The sequence below is a fragment of the Talpa europaea genome, assembly GCF_964194135.1.
Source record: "Talpa europaea genome assembly, chromosome: 1".
NCBI lineage: Eukaryota > Metazoa > Chordata > Mammalia > Eulipotyphla > Talpidae > Talpa > Talpa europaea.
The window spans coordinates 22,119,780-22,142,480 of record NC_140073.1 but is presented as its reverse complement, the minus strand read 5'-3'; the positions used below and the strand labels follow the sequence as shown (position 1 = coordinate 22,142,480).

The 22,701-nt window shown below is 36.4% G+C and overlaps 1 protein-coding gene across 3 annotated transcripts in view; it reads left to right on the top strand.

Annotated features, from left to right (window-relative positions):
* The window catches only part of HIPK3 (homeodomain interacting protein kinase 3), a gene marked incomplete at both ends in the record, with an annotated part of 46,603 nt that overhangs the window by 18,871 nt on the left and 5,031 nt on the right, over nucleotides 1–22,701 (top strand). For all 3 annotated transcript variants that reach the window (XM_084231217.1, XM_084231215.1, XM_084231216.1), the window contains 7 exons: nucleotides 8,376–8,499; nucleotides 14,571–14,690; nucleotides 15,577–15,663; nucleotides 16,622–16,806; nucleotides 17,945–18,104; nucleotides 18,729–18,852; nucleotides 22,373–22,494. In XM_084231217.1, coding sequence (XP_084087343.1) covers nucleotides 8,376–8,499; nucleotides 14,571–14,690; nucleotides 15,577–15,663; nucleotides 16,622–16,806; nucleotides 17,945–18,104; nucleotides 18,729–18,852; nucleotides 22,373–22,494 — 922 coding nt within the window. The remainder of the gene's footprint in view (nucleotides 1–8,375; nucleotides 8,500–14,570; nucleotides 14,691–15,576; nucleotides 15,664–16,621; nucleotides 16,807–17,944; nucleotides 18,105–18,728; nucleotides 18,853–22,372; nucleotides 22,495–22,701) is intronic.

The following is a 22,701-nucleotide window of genomic DNA, read 5'->3' as shown; positions in this document are numbered from 1 at the left end:
AAAATGACACTATCATTAAAACTACAAAAACACTGAGGAGCCATTCCAGATAAAGGAAACTAAAGACAGATAGATCTGGGATTTATTTATTTTCTAAAAACTTGTTTGCTATGAAGAAAGACTTTAGGGGCAAATGGTAAAATCTGGATAATAGTAGGATATTAGTTTCATAATTTTGACGAATACACCTTAGCTTTGTAAGAGACTTTCCTTGTTTTTAGGAAGTATACACTAAATTCAAGTACCTAGGGGTAAAGGAATATGATGTATGTAGTATAACTATTGACAATTCAGAAAAATTATATTTATGTATATAAAAGGGAAGTATAACACAAAGGAAAATGTTAACATTTGGGAATTTATGATTTTATTTTATTTTTTAAAGATTTATTTATTTATGCATTTAAGAGCTGGGGTGTAGACCAGAGGTGCTGGGGTGGGGAAAGTGGGGAGGTGAAGGGTGAGAGGATTCACCAGAGTCAGAGTAGGGAGCAGAACAGGCAGATTGACTGAAATACACTGCTGAGGGGAGCAACAGGCAAGACAGGAAAGGTCTGCTGTGCCATGTGGGTCACCTCCCTGGTCCTGGCGATATGATGGTGCAGTTTTTAACTCCGAGCCACCCCACGAGGGAGGCTGCATTTGGGGAATTCAGTTGAGGGGTATATAAGGATTCTTTGTACTTTGAATTTTGCAGCTTTTTTATAAATCTGATATTATGGCAATGTAAAATTTTATAAGGAAAAAAAGTATGAGGAAAAAAAATACTAAGAAATTCTGTAGTTCTTAAGTGATTATTTGCTTGTGCGCTCCAGAGTGCCACCAAGTTGTATAAGAGATCACTTGACGAACCAGTGCTTAATCTTCTCCATGCTTATTCATTTATGTGGATGTGGTCTTAGAATTAAATGTTGCATTTGTAATGTTTCAGAAAATAAAAAATGATTTATCTACATGGTGTTGAGGAGCTTGGATTTCATTCACATTGCTCAGGTTTATAAGCTCTGCCTCTTACTAACTGAGACACCTTAAAAAGTTAACATCTGTTTTTCAGTTTCCTCTTCTCTGAAATAGGTTAATAAAATACCTAACTCAGAGATTTTATTAGGATTTAGTGAGATCATGAATTAAAACATATTGCACAAAATCATAATAAGAGCTCAATAAACATCTTTTATTCTTGTCAATAATTACTATAGATACACAATCTACCAGTTCAGCCCCTTATCTTGTGGCTCTTAATATATTTTAACAATAATTTTCTCAGTTTTTTCTTTCATGTCATGAGAGTTTTGAATGATTTTATAACTGTCCTTGGTAGATATTGTGAACCTAATAGCTCTGTCTCTTAATCAAATATGTTTCTGACTCTATATTTATCATATTGGTAATGAAGACTAAATCATTGAGATTTTGTATACTGTGTCTCTCAGGTTTCATGTTTAATAGGTCTTGAAAATATTTACTATTATTACTGTTTCTTGTACCTGTGTTTTGATCTGGATCATTGTCCTGAGTACTTAAAAGTTTTAAGTGGCCTTGCAAATGGGATATTTTTAGACCAACCTACATTTTTAGGCTAAAGCTATATTTGAATGCCTATTTTAAGAGACTGTACTTTGTTAATGAATAATTGCAGTTAATCATAAAAATAGTCTGGGTGAATATTCAGTTTTCCTTGTTGTTATCACTGATAGTATCAAATTTCTTATTAAAAATATTTAGAGCATAAAAAAGAAAAATATTTCTACAAGTGTTTCTAGAATTGTCTCTCTTGGATCTGTTTGGCTGAGTATTGATATTTTCTTGGTTGTTTTAAAAAGCACCATTTTGTGAAATATTGAAAAGATTGTAAGTTGAAAATAAATCTACTAGGATATTTTAATAGTCATCCTTCTGTTAAAGTTCAGTTGTAAAAATGTTCTTTTTATACTCAAATTTTAGTTGCATTATGATTTGGAAGGATTCTTGAAGGTTCTTTTCATATAAGTTCCCCTGTTGTACTTAAAGAGTTCTTCAGTGTATTCCCTACAGATAGTAATTAGGTCCCTTAGGGGACATTTGCATTATTCCTTCTGTCAGGAAGTAGTGCTTACCATAATTTTTGATCTTGGAGAAGAACAATACTGAAATCTGTTTTTAGAACATTTTCTTTAGGGCCTCCCCTGGTGGCTTAGGCAGTTGAGCACCACGCTGTGAAGCTGTCTGCAGCCTCTGCAGCACCGGTTCAATCCCAGCTGGCGAGGGCCCCACATGGTGCTGCAGACCTCTCCTGTCGCACCCGCTGTTCCCCTCAGCAGTGTGTTTCATCAGTTTGCCTGTTCTGTTCCCCACTTTGTCTCTGGTGAATCCTCCCCCCTTCCCGCACATTTGGCCTGTACCCCGGTTCTTATATAAATAAATAATCTTTTTTTTTAAAAAGAACATTTTCTTTAAGTGAGATAGTGCATTAAAAGGTCTTTCCACAAACCTGGCCCATTGTTAAAGCTCAGTAAGTGATATTTGTTTGTGTTCTACATAGCCAATACATTTTGATGGTTACAGATAGAAAGCAGTTAGCATATAGAGTCTCTTATTTGATATCCTGTGGTTTATGTGTTTTGCAAAGATATTCTTAGCAGTCCCAAACAAACGAGTATATGCTGATAACTTCAGTTGGTCGATCAATTCATTGAACAAATAATGATTGAGTACCTTCTTTGTGCTTGGCAGTGTTCTCAGTGATGTGACTGATTACAGCACTGAAAGAACTAATGCCCTGCCCTCATGAATTTATATTTTAGTGAGGATGGAGAAATAGATAGTAAGCAGTATCTTTCGTGTGTGTGCATGCATGCATGTGTGTACATGTGCACAGCACGCATGCATATATATACAATTGGTTGGTGACAGGTGCTTTCTAGTAGCATAAAGGAAGAAATGTTAGCCTGAGTTAACAGGGGTGTACTCTTCTATTTAAGGTAGTCAGGGAATGCCTTTCTAATAAGATGATTTTTGAGCAGAAACACAAAGTAAGGGTAAAGTGTTTAAGTTCTGCTGTTCTCTCTGCCAGGAACCTTCTTCCTCCAAATAAGAATAAAGGTTTTGTGGTGGGGACTCTGGTTAGAAACAGTAATGAGACTAGTGTGTATAAATCAGAGCAAGCAAATGGGAGAATGATTGAAAATTTTAGTTAAATGCTATGGCCCAAACCATGTGTGACTTTGTAGGAAATTGACTTTACTCTGAGATGGGAAGCTATGGGGTGGGGGCGGGGGTTGTGGGAGACTTGAGGTGAGTGATATGGGTCTGACAAGTATAAAATGGATCAGTTTGGCCACTATGTTGAGAATAGATGGTAGAGGACTGGGACAGAAGCAAGAAGACCAGTTAGGAACCTAAATAATATAGATGAGAGGTGGTGGTGACTTGGATGAAGGTGGTAGCAGTAAAGGTGGCACATAATGGTCAAATTCTTGATCTGTTTTGAAGACAGTCAATGAGATTATGCTGATAAATGTGGGAAGTGAGAGAAAGAGAACAGACAAATCTGATTCTCCTAGAATATGTCATTTTATGACATGGGAAAGGCTGGGGGAGGATTGGGCTGAAGAGGATTAAGAGTTCTTTTTTGACTACATTAGTTTTGAGATGCTAGTAGACATGAAGGGATGTTGAATAGATAGTTGGGCACATAAGTCTGAAGTTAAGGAGGACCTGGGTTGGAAATGCACATTTAGGAATCTGTAGAATAGAGATGGCATTTTAAAATTGTGATTGAATGAGATCACTTAAGGGAAGTGAATGTGGATAGAAAAGACAGATATCCCAAGGCAGTGTTGGGGTACTCCAGGATTTAAAGCTCGTGGAAATGAGAGAACTAGGAAGGAATCTGAGAAGGGAGTGCTTGTGGAGGAAAGAGGAAAACAGTGGTGTCCTGGAAGTCAAATGTAGATAGTGTTTAAGGCAGGAGAACATAATTAGTTGCATCAAATGCTGCAAGGCAAGAAAATTGGGGATGTGGCAATGGAGTGACTGATGGTGATCTTGATGAGCTATTTTGGTGGGGTGATGGTGGCAATGAAAGACTGATTAGTGAGTTTAAGACAGGGACAGAATTGGAGGTAGTGACTGCTATAAATGGAAACGGGGAAAGGATAACTGAAGGACAGTATATAGACAAGACCTTTTTCTATTTTTATTTACTTTTTTTTTAAACTAACGGAGTTGTATGGGAGTTGAACGGGAATATGAATAAACTAGGGAAATGTATATATCCTTTTACATCTTACACATTCTTTTGCTTTAGATAATCTTTGGAGTATATAATAAGGTCAATAATACCCCATTTAAAAAATGAAAATGCTATGGTTTAGATGAATTACTTGTATTAGGGAAAGAGTGATTTAGCTGTTCTTGAGTGTTTAAGAATTTCCCTATAGAAATGCAAATCAAAACTACAATGAGATACCATTCCAAAAATTTTAATATGAATGAGGTACTGTTTTTACTGGTTTACAAAAATCAATTTAATCCAAATTGTGTCTCTGGTCAATGGACCTGGTTAAGGTTGTACATTCAGGGCTTCCTCAGTGGTGCAGCGGTGTTGAGCGGGGTGCTGTGAAGCTGTGCCCAGCCTCTGCCGCGCTGGGCGATAACGGGCCAGCCAGGGAGAGTCCCACATGGTGCCGCAGACCTCTTCTGTCTCGCCTACTGCTCCCCTCAGCAGTGTACTTCGGTCCTTTTGCCTATGCTGCTTCCTGCTCTGTCTCTGGTAAATTCTCTCACCCTCCCATACCTCTGGCCTGTACCCCAGTGCTTGTATAAATAAATAAATCTTAAAAAAAATTTTTTTCCTCTGTATAGATGACTTTCATTATTTAAAATCAGTGCTTCTTGCCAGACCTCTCCAGTATTTGTATCCTCAGGGGTTTTCTGCAGATTCCCCATTTTTAGTATTAGCATGGTATTAAGTTATTACAAAATTTATCCAAAGGAAATGACACCCATGATTCATGCTTTTATACTTGATTGCCAGTATATGGGCAAGAGGTTTTACTATTTTCTTTTACTACCCTGGAGGCTTGAAAGGGAAGCAGCACAAGAGTACCTCAACTATAAAGCTTGTTGCATTGAACAAGGTAGAAAAATCAGTAGTTTCTTTGATCTATACCTATACCCTTTTTTGTCTTTGGGGGATATATGTATATATTCCATCAAAGGCATTTTATCCCTGTACTGGCAAGTTCTGACCAAGATATTTGTTTTGAGTCTTCTCAGCTCTGACCTTCAGTACTGGATTATATTCTTGCCGCTGAATTATATTAAGTGACTTGATGAGCTGACATGGCCTCTCGGTTAACTTCTCATATTTTCCCCTCATTATCAGAAAGCCTGAATAACCCAAATGCCCACTCCCTGATGAGTGGATAAGTAAATGTGGTAGATCCCTGCAGAAGAATTTTACTCAACAGTAGTAATAGATGAAGTACTGGCAAATGTTACAATGTGGTTGAACCTTGAAAACATCATGCCAAGTGAAAGACAACCACAAAAGACCACATTTTGTATGATTCCATTTATATGAAACTCTAAAGAAACAAAAAGATTGTGGTGGCCTGGGAATAGAGGATTTTGTGAGATGTAGATGGTGATTGCTAGTGGAAGTAAGATTTCTTTTTTGGGGTGATGAAAAAGTTTTAAAAGTGATTGTGATAATGGTTGTATAATTTTGTGAGTATAGTAAATACCATTGAATCTTAGTATTTAAATGGTTTGATTGTATGGTATGTGAGTTATATCTTAAAACTTTTAAAAAGGCCTACTGCATCTCTTCTACCTTAGAGAAGACTGTTCCGATTTTAGTATGTTTTTGTTTTAGTTTATCATATTTTTCCGTTTGTGCTGCATTTTTGAAGTTTGTGCTGCATTTCTCAGATATCTTCATATTGTCAGAAGGAGCACATAGAGATAAACTTGTAGAGAAGTATCATCAAGAGAAGCCTAATTGGGCCTCCCCGGTGGCGCAGCGGTTGAGGGCTGGGTTGCGAAGCTGCTCGCGGCCTCTGTCGCGCCGGTTTGATCCCCGGCTGCTCCCCAGCCACAGGAGGAGGGTCCCACATGGCGCGCAGACCTCTCCTGCAGCCCGCTGCTCCCCTCAGCAGTGTACTTCGTCAGTCTGCCTGTTCTGCTCCCCGCTCTGGCTCTGGTGAATTCTCTCACCCTCCCGCGCTTCTGACTGTACCCAGTGCATGTATAAACAAAAACAAACAAATAAATAAATAAATAAAACATGCCTCTATAAAAAGAAAAAAGAAAAGTTTAAAAAAAAAATTAAAAAAAAAAAAAAAAGAGAGAAGCCTAATTGGCTCTACTTCTCAGTTTCAGAGTGTTGATATTACCAGACAGAGTCATTAGCAGTTTTGTTATTTCAGAAATTATTTGATCAGTGCCCTAGACTTAACCAGAACAGACCTGGGCTAGATTCACAAGCTGAAGTATGTCAGTGTTCCGCTAGTTTATTAAGTTCAGTGAGAAATGAAGTCGTTTGAAAGGCAAGATGTTTACATTGGTCTTTTATAGTCTTGATATGTAGAAAAACTAAATTTGGAGTCATTATGTGCAACATTTTCTTGATGGACATGAGAGCCTCATATGAATTCATAGTTTAGTGTATTTGTAGTGAGGACCTAAGGGATTTATCTCTGTTATAAGAATATAATTATTCCTACAACTAGACATACCAAATACCTAGATGAAGACACCCTCTTTCCTAATAGGGCTGGGTTTCTTCTGTCAGTAATTAAGTTTTCAACTTAAAAAAATGAAATAAAGCAAATAAAATGGTTAATTAATAGTCACCATCTCTGCTGAGTGACACTGTTTCATTATGTTATGTGAAGCATTTACTGTTAACATTCTTTTCTAGTGCTCTAAAAAGTCCTGCAAACCATCCATAGTTCACTGTTTCTACTTAGAATTTTTTTCAGTCTACCCACTTAGTCTATATTTTATATTAAAGTTTCAAGGTTTTAGAGAAGTGGAAAGAATTTAGTCTTAGTGAATATTGATAAATTTGATTAAAAACACATGTCAAAAGAAAAAGGAAATTTGGATTTTAGATGTAGTTTGCCTTTGTTACCATGTGATCTAAATTTTTGAGTTTGTGGGTTTCACACTTGTCTTCTAATTGTGAGTTATTATTTATAGAGTGGTAAACCACAGGTTTAGTTATACTCTCGATTCAGAAGACATTTTTATGTGCGTTGCCTGTTCTACAAAAGTACAAATGATGTGTACTTCCTGCTATATCTATAGCACTGCCACATTGTAGGAGTGCCCAGAATAGATGAAGAAAGAAGTGAAGAGCTTCGTTTAGGAGGACAGTCTCTAGGAGGAATATTACAGAACCAATAATGTTTTCTTATTATGTGCTGTTAGATGACATACAATTTTGATTTATTCTATTACTGATAGAAATTAAGGAAAGACTGAAGAAATACTCTATATTGAAAAAGACTAAAAGAGTAAGGCAGTGCATGATTCTGAATTTCATCTTTTTGTCATAAAGGATGTCATTGGCCTCATGTGGGTTCTGAGACTTACATAGTTGAGATGTAGCAATGTTCATTTCCAGATTTCAATGATTGTATCACAGTTGTGTAGGAGATATTCTTGTTTGCAGGAAATATAAAGTATACAGATACTTGGCAAATTACTCTCCGTGGTTCAGGAAAAAAATACAAATTGTCCAAAAGCACTACAAAATGATTGTCTCATTTACTTTGAAACACACAGCTGTATGTGGAGGCTCTCCTAGAATGTTAATCTTTACACAAAAAATCATGTGCAACGTAATTTTTCTAGGAATATCTTTCATAGAGTACATTTTCCAAATTATCAAAGCTCTCCAAGTGTTTATATGCTTTTTAACTATTTTTGATATATCCTCTATTTTTCAGCCTTTTTAACACAGAATATGCTGAAGTTGGTCTTGTCTCTTTTTGAATGACTAAAATGGATATAATTATGTGAATATTTACTATTAGGCTCCAAAGTAATAATAGGTCTAGATCTACTTTTAGCCCTTGGGACTTTGGTTTTGGTGTTAATCACTAAATGTCATTTTCAGTTCTGTTAATGTCACAGTGCATGCATTCGATAGTTTGCCAGTTCTCTTTTTTAATGTTATCTCTAATCTATAGTCTCAAAAGCAAGATGTATGCTTTATCCTTTTTTCAGAGGTTACATTAATGAAACTATAAGGTTTAAGTGTAGAGAATTTAATCACAGTGATGTGCTCATCGAATCCTTCCATCATAAATCAGTATGATGGGTAGATTTAAAATTCTGAACAGTGAAAAATTACCACTCTATTTTTTTTTTTTAAATTTCAGAGCTCCAGAAATTATATTGGGGTTGCCATTTTGTGAAGCCATAGACATGTGGTCACTGGGATGTGTGATTGCAGAATTATTCCTTGGATGGCCGCTCTACCCAGGAGCCCTGGAGTATGACCAGGTAACAGAACTATTGTGACAATTTCATAAAATTGGTAGACTATAAAGACAAATGATACATTCATAAGAATGCATTCCCCATATAATACACATGAAAATCTTTTAAAAATAAAATGACAGAGGGCCTCCCCGGTGGCGCAGTGGTTGAGCTCTGGGTTGCGAAGCTGCCAGCAGCTTCTGCAGCGCTGGTTTGATCCCCGGCTGCTCCCTGGCCACCTGAGGAGGGTCCCACGTGGCACGCAGACCTCTCCTGCCGCCCGCTGCTCCCCTCAGCAGTGTACTTCGGTCCTTCTGCCTTCTCTGCTCCCTGCTCTGGCTCTCGTGAATTCTCTCATCCTCCTGTGCCTAGTGCTTGTATAAATAAATAAATAAATCTTAAAAAAAAAATGACAGAACCTAGAATTTATGGAGTTTAATTTCAAGATCTTAAAACTAGTACTTGATCAAAAAAAAAAAATTATATTACGGAAGCAAGTTTTCGTAAGTTACACTCGACAGACCAAAAACCATTTTTGTAAAACTTTTGAGAGAATTGTATGGTTTGTATGGTTTTTATACTTAGATAAATAAAGGACTGAACTGTGTACATGTGAATAATAGATTTGCTTGGGTGACAGTCTTTGATGATGGATGAAATGTCAGCCTCTCTTAAGGAAAAAAAAAAAAAGGCACTATAAATACTGATATTAAGCCAGCAACCATTATTGGTCTTAAGTACCTCAGTCACCTGAACCCTCTTCATTATTTTTAGCTCTTTTTAGATGATGCTGAAAGTCAACATTATTTACAGTGTTCTCATTGGAATCCAACAAGTTATTCATTAAACACTTTTCATGATAGCTTTCAGGTCTGTTCATTAGTGTCTCTAAGCTATTAGACAGTATTCTTTGTTCTTTATGTTTAAAGCTCTTAATACTCAAGTTTTGGTGGGGGAGTAATTATTTTATTCATTAGTATTTGTAAGAATTGAAAATATTACTCAAAATTTACAAAATGGTTACATTAATTTTGTTTTTTATAATTGACTTATGGATACTTGTAATTATTATTTAAACGATACACTATTTAACTTTATTTTTTTTTAAAGATTTTTTTTTAAAGGAATTTTTTTTTTTTTTTTTAAGATTTATTTATTTGGCACTGGGTACAGTCAGAAGCGCAGGAGGGTGAGAGAATTCACCAGAGCCAGAGCAGGGAACAGAACAGGCAGAAGGACCGAAGTACACTGCTGAGGGGAGCAGTGGGTGGCAGGAGAGGTCTGCGCACCATGCGGGGCCCTCGCCTGGTGGCCGGGGATCAAACTGGCGCTGCAGAGGCTGCAGGCAGCTTCACAGCCCAGCTCTCAACCGCTGTGCCACCAGGGGAGGCCCTATACTATTTAACTTTAAAACTTAAAGAAAATAGAACATTTTAAAGCATAGATGACATAATAGCAAGATGTACTTTAACTCTTTTTTTTTTTTTTTTTTAGGACTTAGTATTCTTACAAAAGGGATGCGAGATAATTAATTTGGATGATTTAAATTGTGCTGAAATGACTTTAAAAGTCATTTTATATTTATTTTGGATATTACTTTAATTTCTTCCAATGACTTTCAGGCCTGGTTTCCTATATTCTCTTACTTTCCCCTTTTCATGTTTAGGATACCTCCTAAAAGACAATTTCTGTAAAACTTTTCATATATCCTGATTTCCTTCACCTTTTTTTTTTACCTACTTACTAACTTTGATGCATATGCCAGACTATTGCTAGTTTTGAAAGAGTTGCTAATCTAGTTTGAGTGTCCCATTATTCCTTAATTGCTGAAAATAGTGAGGCATCCGTCAAATTCCAGAAATACACCTTTGGCTTTGTACATTCAATTTATGACAGGTTTAGTGTCCTGGAGCAGAACACCATCTAGTGGCAATTTCAAGGTGATTTTTCATTGTACTCTGGATTTAGATGTCACAGTTCTGGTCTTGGACAGCAGATGTTACTACAGAAAAGTAACCTACAGCTGCTAGGTACTGCTGCCCTGTCCAATTACTTTATAAAGGAGAAAATACAGGCCCAGGAAAATGAACTGACTTGTCAAAAGGCATAATGGTAAAGAGACAAAGCCCTGCCCAGAACCCATGTTTTCTAAATTCTATAATAGAATTTTTATAAAAACTGGAACAAGTGTCATGTGATCCAGATAATAATATTTTCAGTATATATATTACTTTGGTACAGTAATTGCAAAAGTTACTAGTATATGAAGCGCTAATGGTTGCGGTTTATTAGTGCGTTGTTTAAAAAATAAGTTACTTTCCAAAGTACGTGAATGACATGAATAGGAGTGATGATGTGGGCATCTTCCTTTTGGCTCCAATCTTGAACTTTTTACTCATTTTCAAATACGATGTTTGTTGTATAGGCTTTGATAAAGGTCTGTTGTCAAGATAAGGGAGCTCCCCTCTGTGTTTACTTTTTTGGGTTTTATTTTTAATCCTAAATTAGACACACTTCCATAAACCCTTGCTTTCATCCATTAAAGTGATCACAGGTGTTTTTTTTTTTTTTTTGAAAAAATTTTAGTCTATTTATTAATGTGGTTCAATTTTATAGATTTCCCTCCTAGATTATGATACTCTATTTAGGATATGAAACGTCATCAGTAAGGTATACCTGTCTCTGTTATCTGTTTCCTGTTCAAACCACCAACTGTGCATATATATATATATATATATATCCATTTGGGAAGTTACTTCTTTTTTAATTTTTATTGAGCTCCTTTTTGTGGCAGAAACTGTTGTTAACAGTGTTGTTTCTGCCTTGAAAGACTGGACAGAAAATAAAAAAAATACATTTGGAGGCTCACTGCCATTCTAATCGCTTAGCTACATAAATTGCTTTGCTCTCTGTGTTCTTTTAGCAATTGTTTTTCATAATGGCGACTCCTAGCTGATTTGCAGATTATTTTCTCAAATATTTATCTTTTCTAGTGAATTAAATGCTATTGAAGATTGGTACTATATTTTATCCATCTGCATATCTTTAGTATCTGACACATAGTATGTTTGCTATGTTTGCTGAATGTCTTTTTTACCATCCAAGAAATCTAGCATCTCTAGCTACTGAATTCTTGGTACTTCCTCATTTTTTCTGTAAAATAAGGAACTCAGGGCCTCCCCGGTGGCGTAGTGGTTGAGCGCTGGGTTGCGAAGCTGCCCCGCGGCCTCTGCGATGCCAGTTCGATCCCCGGCTGCTCCCTGGCCACCGGAGGAGGGTCCCACATGGTGCGCAGACCTCTCCTGCTGCCCGCTGCTCCCCTCAGCAGTGTGCTTCGGTCCTTCTGCCTGCTCTACTCCCCGCTCTGGCTCTGGTGAATTCTCTCACCCTCCCACGCTTCTGACTGTACCCAGTGCATGTATAAACAAAACAGACAAACAAACATAAATAAATAAATAACATGCCTCCATTTAAAAAAAAAAATAAGGAACTCAGACACTTGGGCCCCAATTAGCAACATAAATTCTCTGAACATATATATATATATATATATATATATGCACATGCACACACACGTATGCATATGTATATGCACACACACGCTTATATATGTGTGTGCATGCACATATACATGTATATATGCACACTCATGTACACACATGTATGTATGTGTGTGTCTATAGGGGGCAAGGGAGAGGGAGAGGAGAGAGAGCAGGGAAAAGATAAACCTGGAAGCCCTACATATTATGATTAGAGGTTTGGAATCAATCCTGTTTTAGTCAGTAAATTAATTTTTTATAGGGTAGTAGTAATCAAATCTGCATTTTACCAAAACGATTGTTAACAATGTGTTAACAATGTGAAGAATTAGGGTTGAGTGTTTGGGGTTATTAGGGAGGCAGGTAGACTAATGGAGACCCTGTGAAATTATGTATTTCAGAACTGAAAAAATCCCAAATAGATGGAGAGGAGGGACAATTATGAAAAAATACTTAATGAAGTAAAATTGTTAGGGTTTTGAATGTTGAGGGGAGGGTGACAGGGAGAAGTTGTTTTGTCTGGTGTACATTTCAGGTTTGATTTGGGTGGTTGGTCTTTCAGTTCATCAGAGGGGGAAATACATGAAAATAACAAATTTAAAAGAAAATAAGTTTGTTTACTTAAAGGTACCTTAAGGCCAGCCAGGTGGAGAGTTTCAGCAAGCAATTGGATCTTCAGCTCCAGAGCTAGAAATAAATAGTTAGGTATGAATTTAGAGATAAAACTGTGGACACTTGGGGCCTTTACAGGAAAGAAGTCAGGTAAAACTCTGGACTGCAATGTCATTTAAAGGACAGATGGAGGGGGCAATAAATTAAAGGATGTCAGGAAATAGGAAGAGAACTAGAAAAAAAAATGGTGTTGTGGAAATGAAGGGAACAGAGTTTTAAAGTAAAGTTAGTAGCTTGTAGTATTAAAATGAGATAAAGATTTGATGTGACTAATGTGAACATTGTTAACTGACCGTTAACTCTTTATATCACGATAAGAGTGAAGTAAATAGGACTTTTTTTTTTTTCATTTTGCAGCTTCCATGCCTTTTTTTGGTCTTTTTTTTTTTTTTTAAATATATGTTTTTTATGTTGTTGTTCCTCTTAGGTGTAAATAGGACTTATATTTTTAAGACTCTTAACCTAATAAGAATCAGAGTTTAAAAGGAGGTTTTTTTTGAGGATAGAATATATTAACATTTTTGTAGACTATGGGGATTTTATAGATAGAAAGGAAGTTCTGGAATATACTAGGAGAGAATGAACTGATAGGCAAAGGCTCTGAAGTTTAAGGAAAAGAAAAAAGAACGCTGTGTTCTAAAGCTCACTTTAGAGAAGTCATACCTTTTAAAAAGAAGAATGGAAGAAGTGCTAATTAATTCTAGATTTCTTCCTTTTCTAAGTTTGTATTTATTTCCCATGCTCAGTCACTAAGTTGAGGAACAGTTTTTTGAGGGTCTGTTGTCATGGGACTTGCAGATTTGTAAGTAAATAAAGTCCTTCCTTCAAGGGAACTCATGTGAATTCTAATGAGCATTGGTATAAATGGAAAAAGTATGGTGGCAAAAAATACAACAGAGCAAATGGATAAGGGGTATTAAGGAATGGAAGACTTGTCATTAGTGTGTTAAGGAAGGCCTCATAAATAAGATGACATTTGAACTGAGGGTGAACAGAAGTGAAGGATGAGCCATACAGATATCTGGGGCAAGAGTGTTCCAAACAGAAGAATATTTTTTTAGTTCAGAGGCCCTGAGGCTGGACCTTTTCAGTGTCCTCCTGAGGGAACTCATCTGTGCCCCTGTCCTTTTCTACTGATTCGGCCATGCGCATGCCAGTGGTAAGGATGTGTCACCCCCAGTGCTCCCACAGTCAAACCCATCAGTCTCAATCTCTTGGATTCACTCCCTCTATCCATACTAAGTCTTTCAGTTCAGGCCCCTTCATCTCTCCTTTAACCTCATCCTCTCACCATTCTTAGGCATTAATTTAAAAATATAAATTGTCAATTTCCTGCTTAAATATCTCCAGTGGTTTCCCATTACTACCTCCCAGAGGTAATGCAGAGAAGAATGCAAACTTCTTAACTCCTGATAAAGCCTTCTGCCTGCTAGTTCAATTTATCTTTTGCCTTTTCTTCCTTAGTGAACCTCTGTGCTTCTAGTCTCCGAGTGTGTGGGTATTTTCTATATTTACTCATATTATAACCTTCACATAAATCACAGTAGATCAGGTTTTCCCTGTTCTTTCATGGTTTAACAAGCCCTTATTTTTTCCTCAAAGACCTAACTCAAACATTATCTTTTTTAGAGTTATGTGACTACAGTTATTTTAGGCATCCCTTTTCTGTCTAACCATAAAGCATGCATTTATTATGGTACTTAAAACACTGCATTATAATTGTCTACTTCTATGTTCCTCGCTAAGTTATAACCTTCTTGAGGGCACAGACTAACATCTTTTTATTTTTGACTAACGTTAGCTTAATGTCTGATAGACAAAGGGTGTTCATTTAATGGCTGTTGCATGAAAGAATAATCACTTCTCTTGTAAATTTTTTTCCAGATTCGATACATTTCGCAGACTCAAGGTTTACCAGGAGAGCAGTTGTTAAATGTGGGTACAAAATCCACACGATTTTTTTGCAGAGAAACAGATATTTCTCATTCTGGTTGGAGGCTAAAGGTAATTTTTAAAATTTTAGAAAGACATTTTTCTAAAATGTCTCATATGCATCTTACCCTCCATGTCTATTTTTATTTTATTGCATTTTTTCCTTTTGAATCTTCATTTTTATCCTTTCCTTTTTAAAGAGATAAACCCTCTCTGAATAACTTATTTAGCTTATTTTCTAACTGACATCATAATTATAAATTCATTTTAAATGGTTTTTTTTAAACTTTTATGTGTGTAATACCTTTTGTGCTGTGTATTTTTCTTCCTAATCCCAGTTCTACATTATAGAATAAGAATTGAATTTAACCACTTACTACATATCCCAAGTACCTAATTTATTGTTAGTATCTTTGGGCTATCAATGGATCCTCAAAGATTAACTTTAAAATTTGTTATTTTGTGTAAGGAGTTTGTTTTCTAGATAATATTTTTTGGCCTGAAGCAAGTTCTCTCTTTTTTTTTTTCCTACTTAAAATATACATTTTGGGGGCCCTCCTTGGTGGCCTAAGAGTTAAGTCTTTGTGCTATTAAGCTGTCACCGCTAAGGCCTGAGCTCGATCCCTGACCAGCAAGCTAGCCCACATATGGCACAGCGGACCTCTCCTGTCTCACCTGCTGCTCCCTTAGCAGTGTATTTCAGTAGATTCACCACCTGTTCTGCTCCCAATTCTGTTTCTGGTGAATCCTCTCATCCCCTGCACATCTGGCCTATACCCCAGTTCTTCTATGCAAAAATAAATACATCTTTAAAAAAAATACATTTTGGTAGTTATCCTTTGAAACTACTACTTCCCTTAAATAATTAAATATATTATACTAAATGTGCCAGATGTAAAGAAATGCTTAAAATGATAGATAGTAATGTTATTTTTCTCTCTTTGATATATTCAATAAGACACTAGAAGAACATGAGGCAGAGACAGGAATGAAGTCTAAAGAAGCCAGAAAGTACATATTCAACAGTCTGGATGATATAGTGCATGTGAGTAGTCACTGGTGTTAATGTTGCATACTTACCGTGGTGGGCTTGAATGCCACAGATGCCAACACTTGTTCGTCATTTTCTAAATGGCTATAGAGTGCTGGCTATTTTTAAACCTTTCAAATGAAAATGATTATAGGGTTTCAACATTTCAGGAACTAAATTGCATTTGACTTCATCAAATACTTAATTTACATTATCCTGTTCTTTAGTATGTGGTGTTTTTCTTTAAAGGAAAAATCCTGGCAAACAAATTTCCGTATATCTTGATAGGAATGGATATTTGTTTAATTTTTTTTTTTCAATTTAACTTGTTTTAAATGCTCATTGGTACCTCAGAGCACTTTGAGGAGATGTTATAAACTGAATTTTTTATTTCAAAATAATTATAGTTCTCAGTTCTTTCCTTGTTGGAGGACACCCTGCGTAGTGAGCAGAAGGGCCTTGACCCGAGTCCCTAAGGCATGTGAAAACACATGCGTCTCGGAGGAAAACCTCTGGGTGACAGGACTTGGTGTTGAGAGCCTAGAAGTGACCTGCGTACATCTCCACAGTTTGAGAACAACAAAAATAATGAGCGAACTTCCCAGGCTCTGGCTAGGGGGCGATAAGATTATGTGCGTGAGAACTAACCACCTGGTACCCCTACTGTCTGAAGTAAATAGATAATAGTAAGAAAATAGACTAATCATTCATACATGTTATCATTATATGGTATGCTTTGATGTTATACCTGCTGCAATTAAAATAGTATATAATGAGCACTAAGACAATAAAGATTTACTGCATGCTAGACATGACAGTCCCCCATGTCTGATTTCCCTCACCATCGTGTCCCAGGTCTCGGACTCACTAGAAGTCCACATTTCCTTGTGATTTTTTTTTTTTTAATCCATGAAACTTTAACATGCAACCTTCTATGGCTTATTTTTATTTGATGAAATTTTTGCTTTCTTAGGTGAACACAGTGATGGATTTGGAAGGAAGTGATCTTTTGGCTGAGAAAGCTGACAGAAGAGAATTTGTTAGTCTGTTGAAGAAAATGTTGCTGATTGATGCCGATTTAAGAATTACTCCAGCAGAAACTTTGAACCATCCTTTTGTTAATATGAAACATCTTCTAGATTTTCCTCATAGCAACCAGTACGTTACTTTAAAATCTTTTAAAATGATTCTGAAGAAATAAAACGTTAGTTCTTTAGAAAATCAGTGTTAGATGAATGTTTTAGTTTCTTCTTTAAATATGTAAACTGAGTCAAAAGAGGTTAAGCTAAGTTGGCCAAGTTCATATAGATTAGTGAGTGGCAGGGTAGAACTAGAACATAAATCTGAATTGCATTCCAGCTTATTTTTTTCCCCCAAAATACCATGTTGAAAATGACTGAATGATTGTTTTTACATGGTATTCTTACCTTACCAACCAGGCATGTATATATGTAGTTAAAGGAAGTATTAACAGTTTTTTTCTTCCAAGTCACATTTCAGTTCTGATAGACCTTAGATTTTATTTTCTTTTGAACCCTGCAAAGCCCATTTACCTTTTTTAAAAGACATTTTTTTGATTTAACATTGCATTATAATATTATGTAATCTTCAAGTGTTCATCACTGACAATAACGTGTGCAGAGCAAACTACATTTTCAATTTTCCTTCACACTGTTTGTTTTCTTTCCCTTCCCTTCTCTCTCATATGCATTTAGAAGGAAAGGGGGTATTAAAAATGGATTAGTAGAGAAGATTATGTGTTCAAGTTGAAATGCCTTATTAAAGTTTCTTTAGGCATTACAAATTCTTTGTCTCCCTCCTCTTAAAAGACTGAAAGGAGTAAAGTGACTTAAATCAACTTCTTTTATTACTTTAAAAACACTGAAGAAATGCACAGAGATGAACTTACATCCCTTATTGAGAATCACCCCTTTAATATAAAGCCCATCATGATGACCACATACTTTGGTACCATTAATTTAGGGATGTGGAATTCTAGAAACTTAGGAAAAATTATTTAGGGTAGGAGGGTCATAAAATTATAGCATGCTAACCAAAAGCCATGTTGAATATTGCCCTGGTGTCTTACAAAAAAAGTATTACGGATATAAGATAGACTTTTACTTGCTTTGAAATTTCATCTTTTCTTATAGAATTTCCTGCTAGAAATGGCATCAAAAATAAGCAATAAAGTACAAGTCATAGACTTTTTTTCTTTTGGAAGTTATTTTAAATTTTATTGATGTTCATTAATTTTAGATGATTCTAAATATTTAAAATAATTTTTCTTTTGCAGTGTAAAGTCCTGTTTTCATATAATGGATATTTGTAAATCCCACCCAAATTCATGTGACACAAATAATCACAACAAAACTTCACTTGTAAGACCAGTTGCTTCAAGCAGTACTGCTAATTTGACAGCAAATTTTACTAAAATTGGCACATTAAGAAGTCAGGTAAGAACTTACAGTATTTAATAATTCATATCTTTCTTTTTAAAGATTACTTATTTTGCTTTTGAAATATACAGAATTTTCATGTCAGCCATTATCGATTAATAGTGATGATGAGGTCTCATTAGGGCTATTCTATTAAATCTAATTTTCAGGGTAACTATCAGAACATAGTTACCCAAATTCATTTTTTCTTTTCACCTTTCCTTCTCTCATTATCTTACACCTGCCCTTCTATGCCACAGTTGTATGAAATGAAGTCATGTAGGATCAGTTTCTGGGTCTATTTTCATTTTTTGAAGTTGGGGTTGCATTGGTTTAGAAGTGTATGATTTAGAAGTGTATGATCACACCCTTGAAGTGTATGTTACTATATCACAACCATCTCCAATGTACTCTGTGGGACCCTCGCCGGTGGTGGCCGGGAACCGAACTGGTGCTGCAGAGGCTGCGGGCAGCCTTGCACCCCTGCGCTCAACCGCTGCGCCACCAGGGGAGGCTCCAATGTACTCTGGGTCCATTTTTATTGTAGAATTATAATTTTAAGGAACGTACTTAAATTTTAAAGCGTATGTGTAGCAACTAGAAGTCTGCCTGCATAATAAAATAACACATTGATTGTTTCAGGTATTAACTACATCTGCTCATTCAGTTGTGCACCATGGAATTCCTCTGCAGGCTGGAACTGCTCATTTTGGTTGTGGTGATGCTTTTCAGCAGACACTGATTATCTGTCCCCCAGCTATTCAAGGTATTTTCATTTAAATTATATTTTGCATTTAGGCTTGCATTATTTTAACAAATGTAGGTATCCTTTAAAAGCATTGTATAGTTTTTGTTATATTCAATGCAGCATTTGAATTTAAGCTGGTCAGTAGCTTTTGGACCAAGTGACACTCATTTCTTGACTGGAGATCCATTGTTATCATCATTAACAAAATGGGTCATATGATACTTGTATTCCAGTAGAGACTAGCATGTTAAAAAATACCTGGGTAGAATTTAGTGAGCATGGCAAAGCTATGGGTTGTCCTATACTTAGCATCACTGCTCCATGTGTTCAGGTAAGTACCTGTGATCTATCATTAGTAGACATTCAAGTTGCCAAGTCTTTAAATTTTGGTCAAGTTCTGGCCCAAAATGTTAGTCTTGTCCTTTACCCATAAGTTAGGGTTTTTTTGTTTAAAGATTTCTATTTATTTATACAAGAACTGGGGTACAGGTCAGAGGTACGGGAGAGTGAGAGAATTCACCAGAGACCGAGCGGGGAACAGAACATTCAGACAGACCAAAGACACTGCTGAGGGGAGCAGCAGGCAAGGCAGGAAAGGTCTGCCACGCCATGTGGTTTCTTTCTGGCCGGCCGGGAATCGAACCCGCACCACAGAGGCTGCGGACAGTTTCACAGCACGGCGCTCAACCTGCTGCACCACCAGGGAGGCCCATTTGTTTGTTTGTTTTAAATGAAGAAAAAGGAATTGATTTTGATTAAATTAGCTTGTGTCTATTCTTTTAGTTAGAAATAACAAATTCTAAAGTGGAGATAGGTGCCAGAACTTTGAAGAGATCACAGATTCTCAAACTGGGGCATTTCTTAGTTGACTTTTAGAGGGCAGTAGCAGCAACCCTTACCAGTACTGGAATAACCAGAATAAAACCCAACTTCCGAAGTGCCTTCCTAGAATTTTGACCTTGCTAGGCTTTAACTTCTAGTTATATCTTTTTTTTTTTTTTTTTTTTTTTTTTAATTTTCTAGAGGCATGTCTTATTTATTTATTTATTATTTTGTTTGTTTGTTTGGTTTATACATGCACTGGGTACAGTCAGAAGCGTGGGAGGGTGAGAGAATTCACCAGAGCCAGAGCGGGGAGCAGAGCAGGCAGAAGGACCGAAGTACACTGCTGAGGGGAGCAGCGGGCAGCAGGAGAGGTCTGCACACCATGTGGGACCCTCCTCCGGTGGCTGGGGATCGAACCGGCGCCGCAGAGGCCGCAGGCAGCTTCGCAACCCAGCGCTCAACCGCTGCGCCACCGGGGAGGCCCAACTTCTAGTTATATCTTAAAGTGAGAACTCAGGTGCAAGTAGGGCTTTAAGTCACTCTTTGAAGCTTGGTGATCATACTGTATAGCGTAAACAGTTGGTGCTAAGTCAGAATACCTGGAATCTGTTTTGCTGTGCCATCCTAGACAACTCTTTAACCTGGTTTAGCTTTAGTCAAAGGAAACAGGCAGAGCAGATACACTATCTTAGTTATTTCTCTCTCTTAATATTTCTGGATTGTGAAGGTTATTTGAATTTTATTTGACTTAAGGATTTGAGCAACTTAAAAATTTTTTTTAATTTTAATATTTCTCACAGTGCCTAACAAAGCACCAAGGATTATTTGTTGACTTGATTGTTAATAAGAGATGTGAAAAATCTATCAACTCATAAGCCACTTTTGTTCTACCAGGGTAGCTTTGCTTTCATTTTTTAAATATATTTGATTTTCACGTAAGATTTCATTAAGAGAAAGGTTTGTATCACAGAAAATATTAAAAATGACAACTCAGATGATTAAAAAACCTTAGATGCTTGATTTTCAAGATGAAATTGTGGTTCAGTGATGGTCAACCTGAGGGCAACCCACCTCCACCTTCATAGTGTGGTATATCAAGATTTTGAAAAGCAATTTTTTTGAGGGTTAGAGCCTACTTACTTAAAAGGCTTATGAATTTTTTTTTTTTTAATTGCGGTAACATTGGCTTACACCACTGTATACAATTTAGAGGTATAGGATCACACCCACTACCAAGGCACTTAGAGTCCTCCCCCATAGTCTTGTTATGTCCCCATTTTGCTCTCTCACCCCCTTCTCCCTGCTATAACTTTCAATTCTACATTCAGATTTCTAGGGTTACTGGTTTTGTTTTATCAGATGATTTGCTTTGTTTCTTATGAGACATTTCTGAGCACAATTTGTGTATCATTCTTAAAACATTCAATGAAATTAGACAAATCTTATTTTTTAAATATGGTTTATAGTTGATAAAAGATTAATTACCTTGCTGTACACATGGTAACCATGAGTAGGTCATAGTATGGATGATCAAAAAAAAAGGAAATATTCCAGACTCATTAACTCATTGTCAAGAAAATACTTTTGAATTAGAATTAACAAACAATATTTGTTAGCATATGTAACAGATGCAGCTGAAACGAAAGAACACTTAAGGTCTATAATTGTGTTGTTTCAATGTTTCTTGGTATAGTTTCAGTTTAATATCATAAGACTTAATATTTGTAAGATACCTTTACAATGTATGACACAAATATTAGTATTAATAGGGATAACATGGCTGGTAATCCTGCTTTCTAATTTTTGTAGTGGGTTAACATAATGGTAATGTACTTGTTTCAAAGTTCCCACAGCTCTCTAGTAGAAACACTAGATTAAACCACTTTGGGTAGCACTTAGTTGCACCATCATATTAAGCAGAAAGGTTATATTTTGCTTTTCCTTTGGAGAATTGTCTTGAATCATGTAAAACATCGTGTCCATTTGAAGTGATCTACTCCCCATTTGATGCCACAAGTGTAAGATTCAGTTACAGTTTTTATTTTTTTTTAAAGATTTATTTATTTAATACATACAAGAATTGGGGTACAGGCCAAGGGTGTGGAGGTGAGAGTATTCACCAGAGAGAGAATGGGAAACAGAACAGGCAGATTGACTGAAATATACTGCCAAGGGGAGCAGCGGGCGAGTCAGGAGAGGTCTGCTGTGCCATGTGTGTAGCTCCCTGGCCAGGGATCGAACTCATGTTGCAGAGGCTGCAGATAGCTTCATAGGTTGCATCTTAACTACCCTTGCACCAACAGGAAGGCCCCAATTACAGTTTTAAAGAAGGAAATGCTAAGCTTAGTTAGAAGATCAGGATAGTGAATGAACTAGATTTACCTTTTCATGTTCTTTATCTATTACTAAACTATTTGAAAAGGAAAAGAAAGCTATAATAGCAAATTTTAAAAGAAAATGGGATGTTTTGAGAAAAACAAGTGATCCAGGTTTGTAGGTGCATTTAAAGCAGTAGAAAGAGTAGCCTTTATAACAAGTTTTGGGATCATCTAGCACAAGTTAATAAGAATCTCACTTTCCTACTAGGTTGCTGTAAATGCTATGCTCTTTAATCAGAATTTTAGCACTTCTTTTAAGTTTAGAAAAAGATGTTTTACAGGTTAACTCAGAGGACGATTTTTTCTTTTGAGAATGCTTCTTATATCTTTCACAGGTATTCCTGCTACACATGGTAAACCCACTAGTTATTCAATAAGGGTAGATAATACAGTTCCACTTGTTACTCAGGCCCCAGCTGTGCAGCCTCTACAGATCCGACCAGGAGTTCTTTCTCAGGTTGGTAATAACTCATTATTTTTGCATATGTGTTATCCTCCTTCTACTCAAGTATATCAAATAGGATGCTGATCCATTTGTAGTATATTGGTCTTCACTGTTGGAAAGCAATGAAAATGACCTGAATGGGAAATGGATCCTTTGCAGAGTACTGACTTTAACTTTTATATTAGTTGATTGTAACTTTAATATATTTCTGGTTTTAAG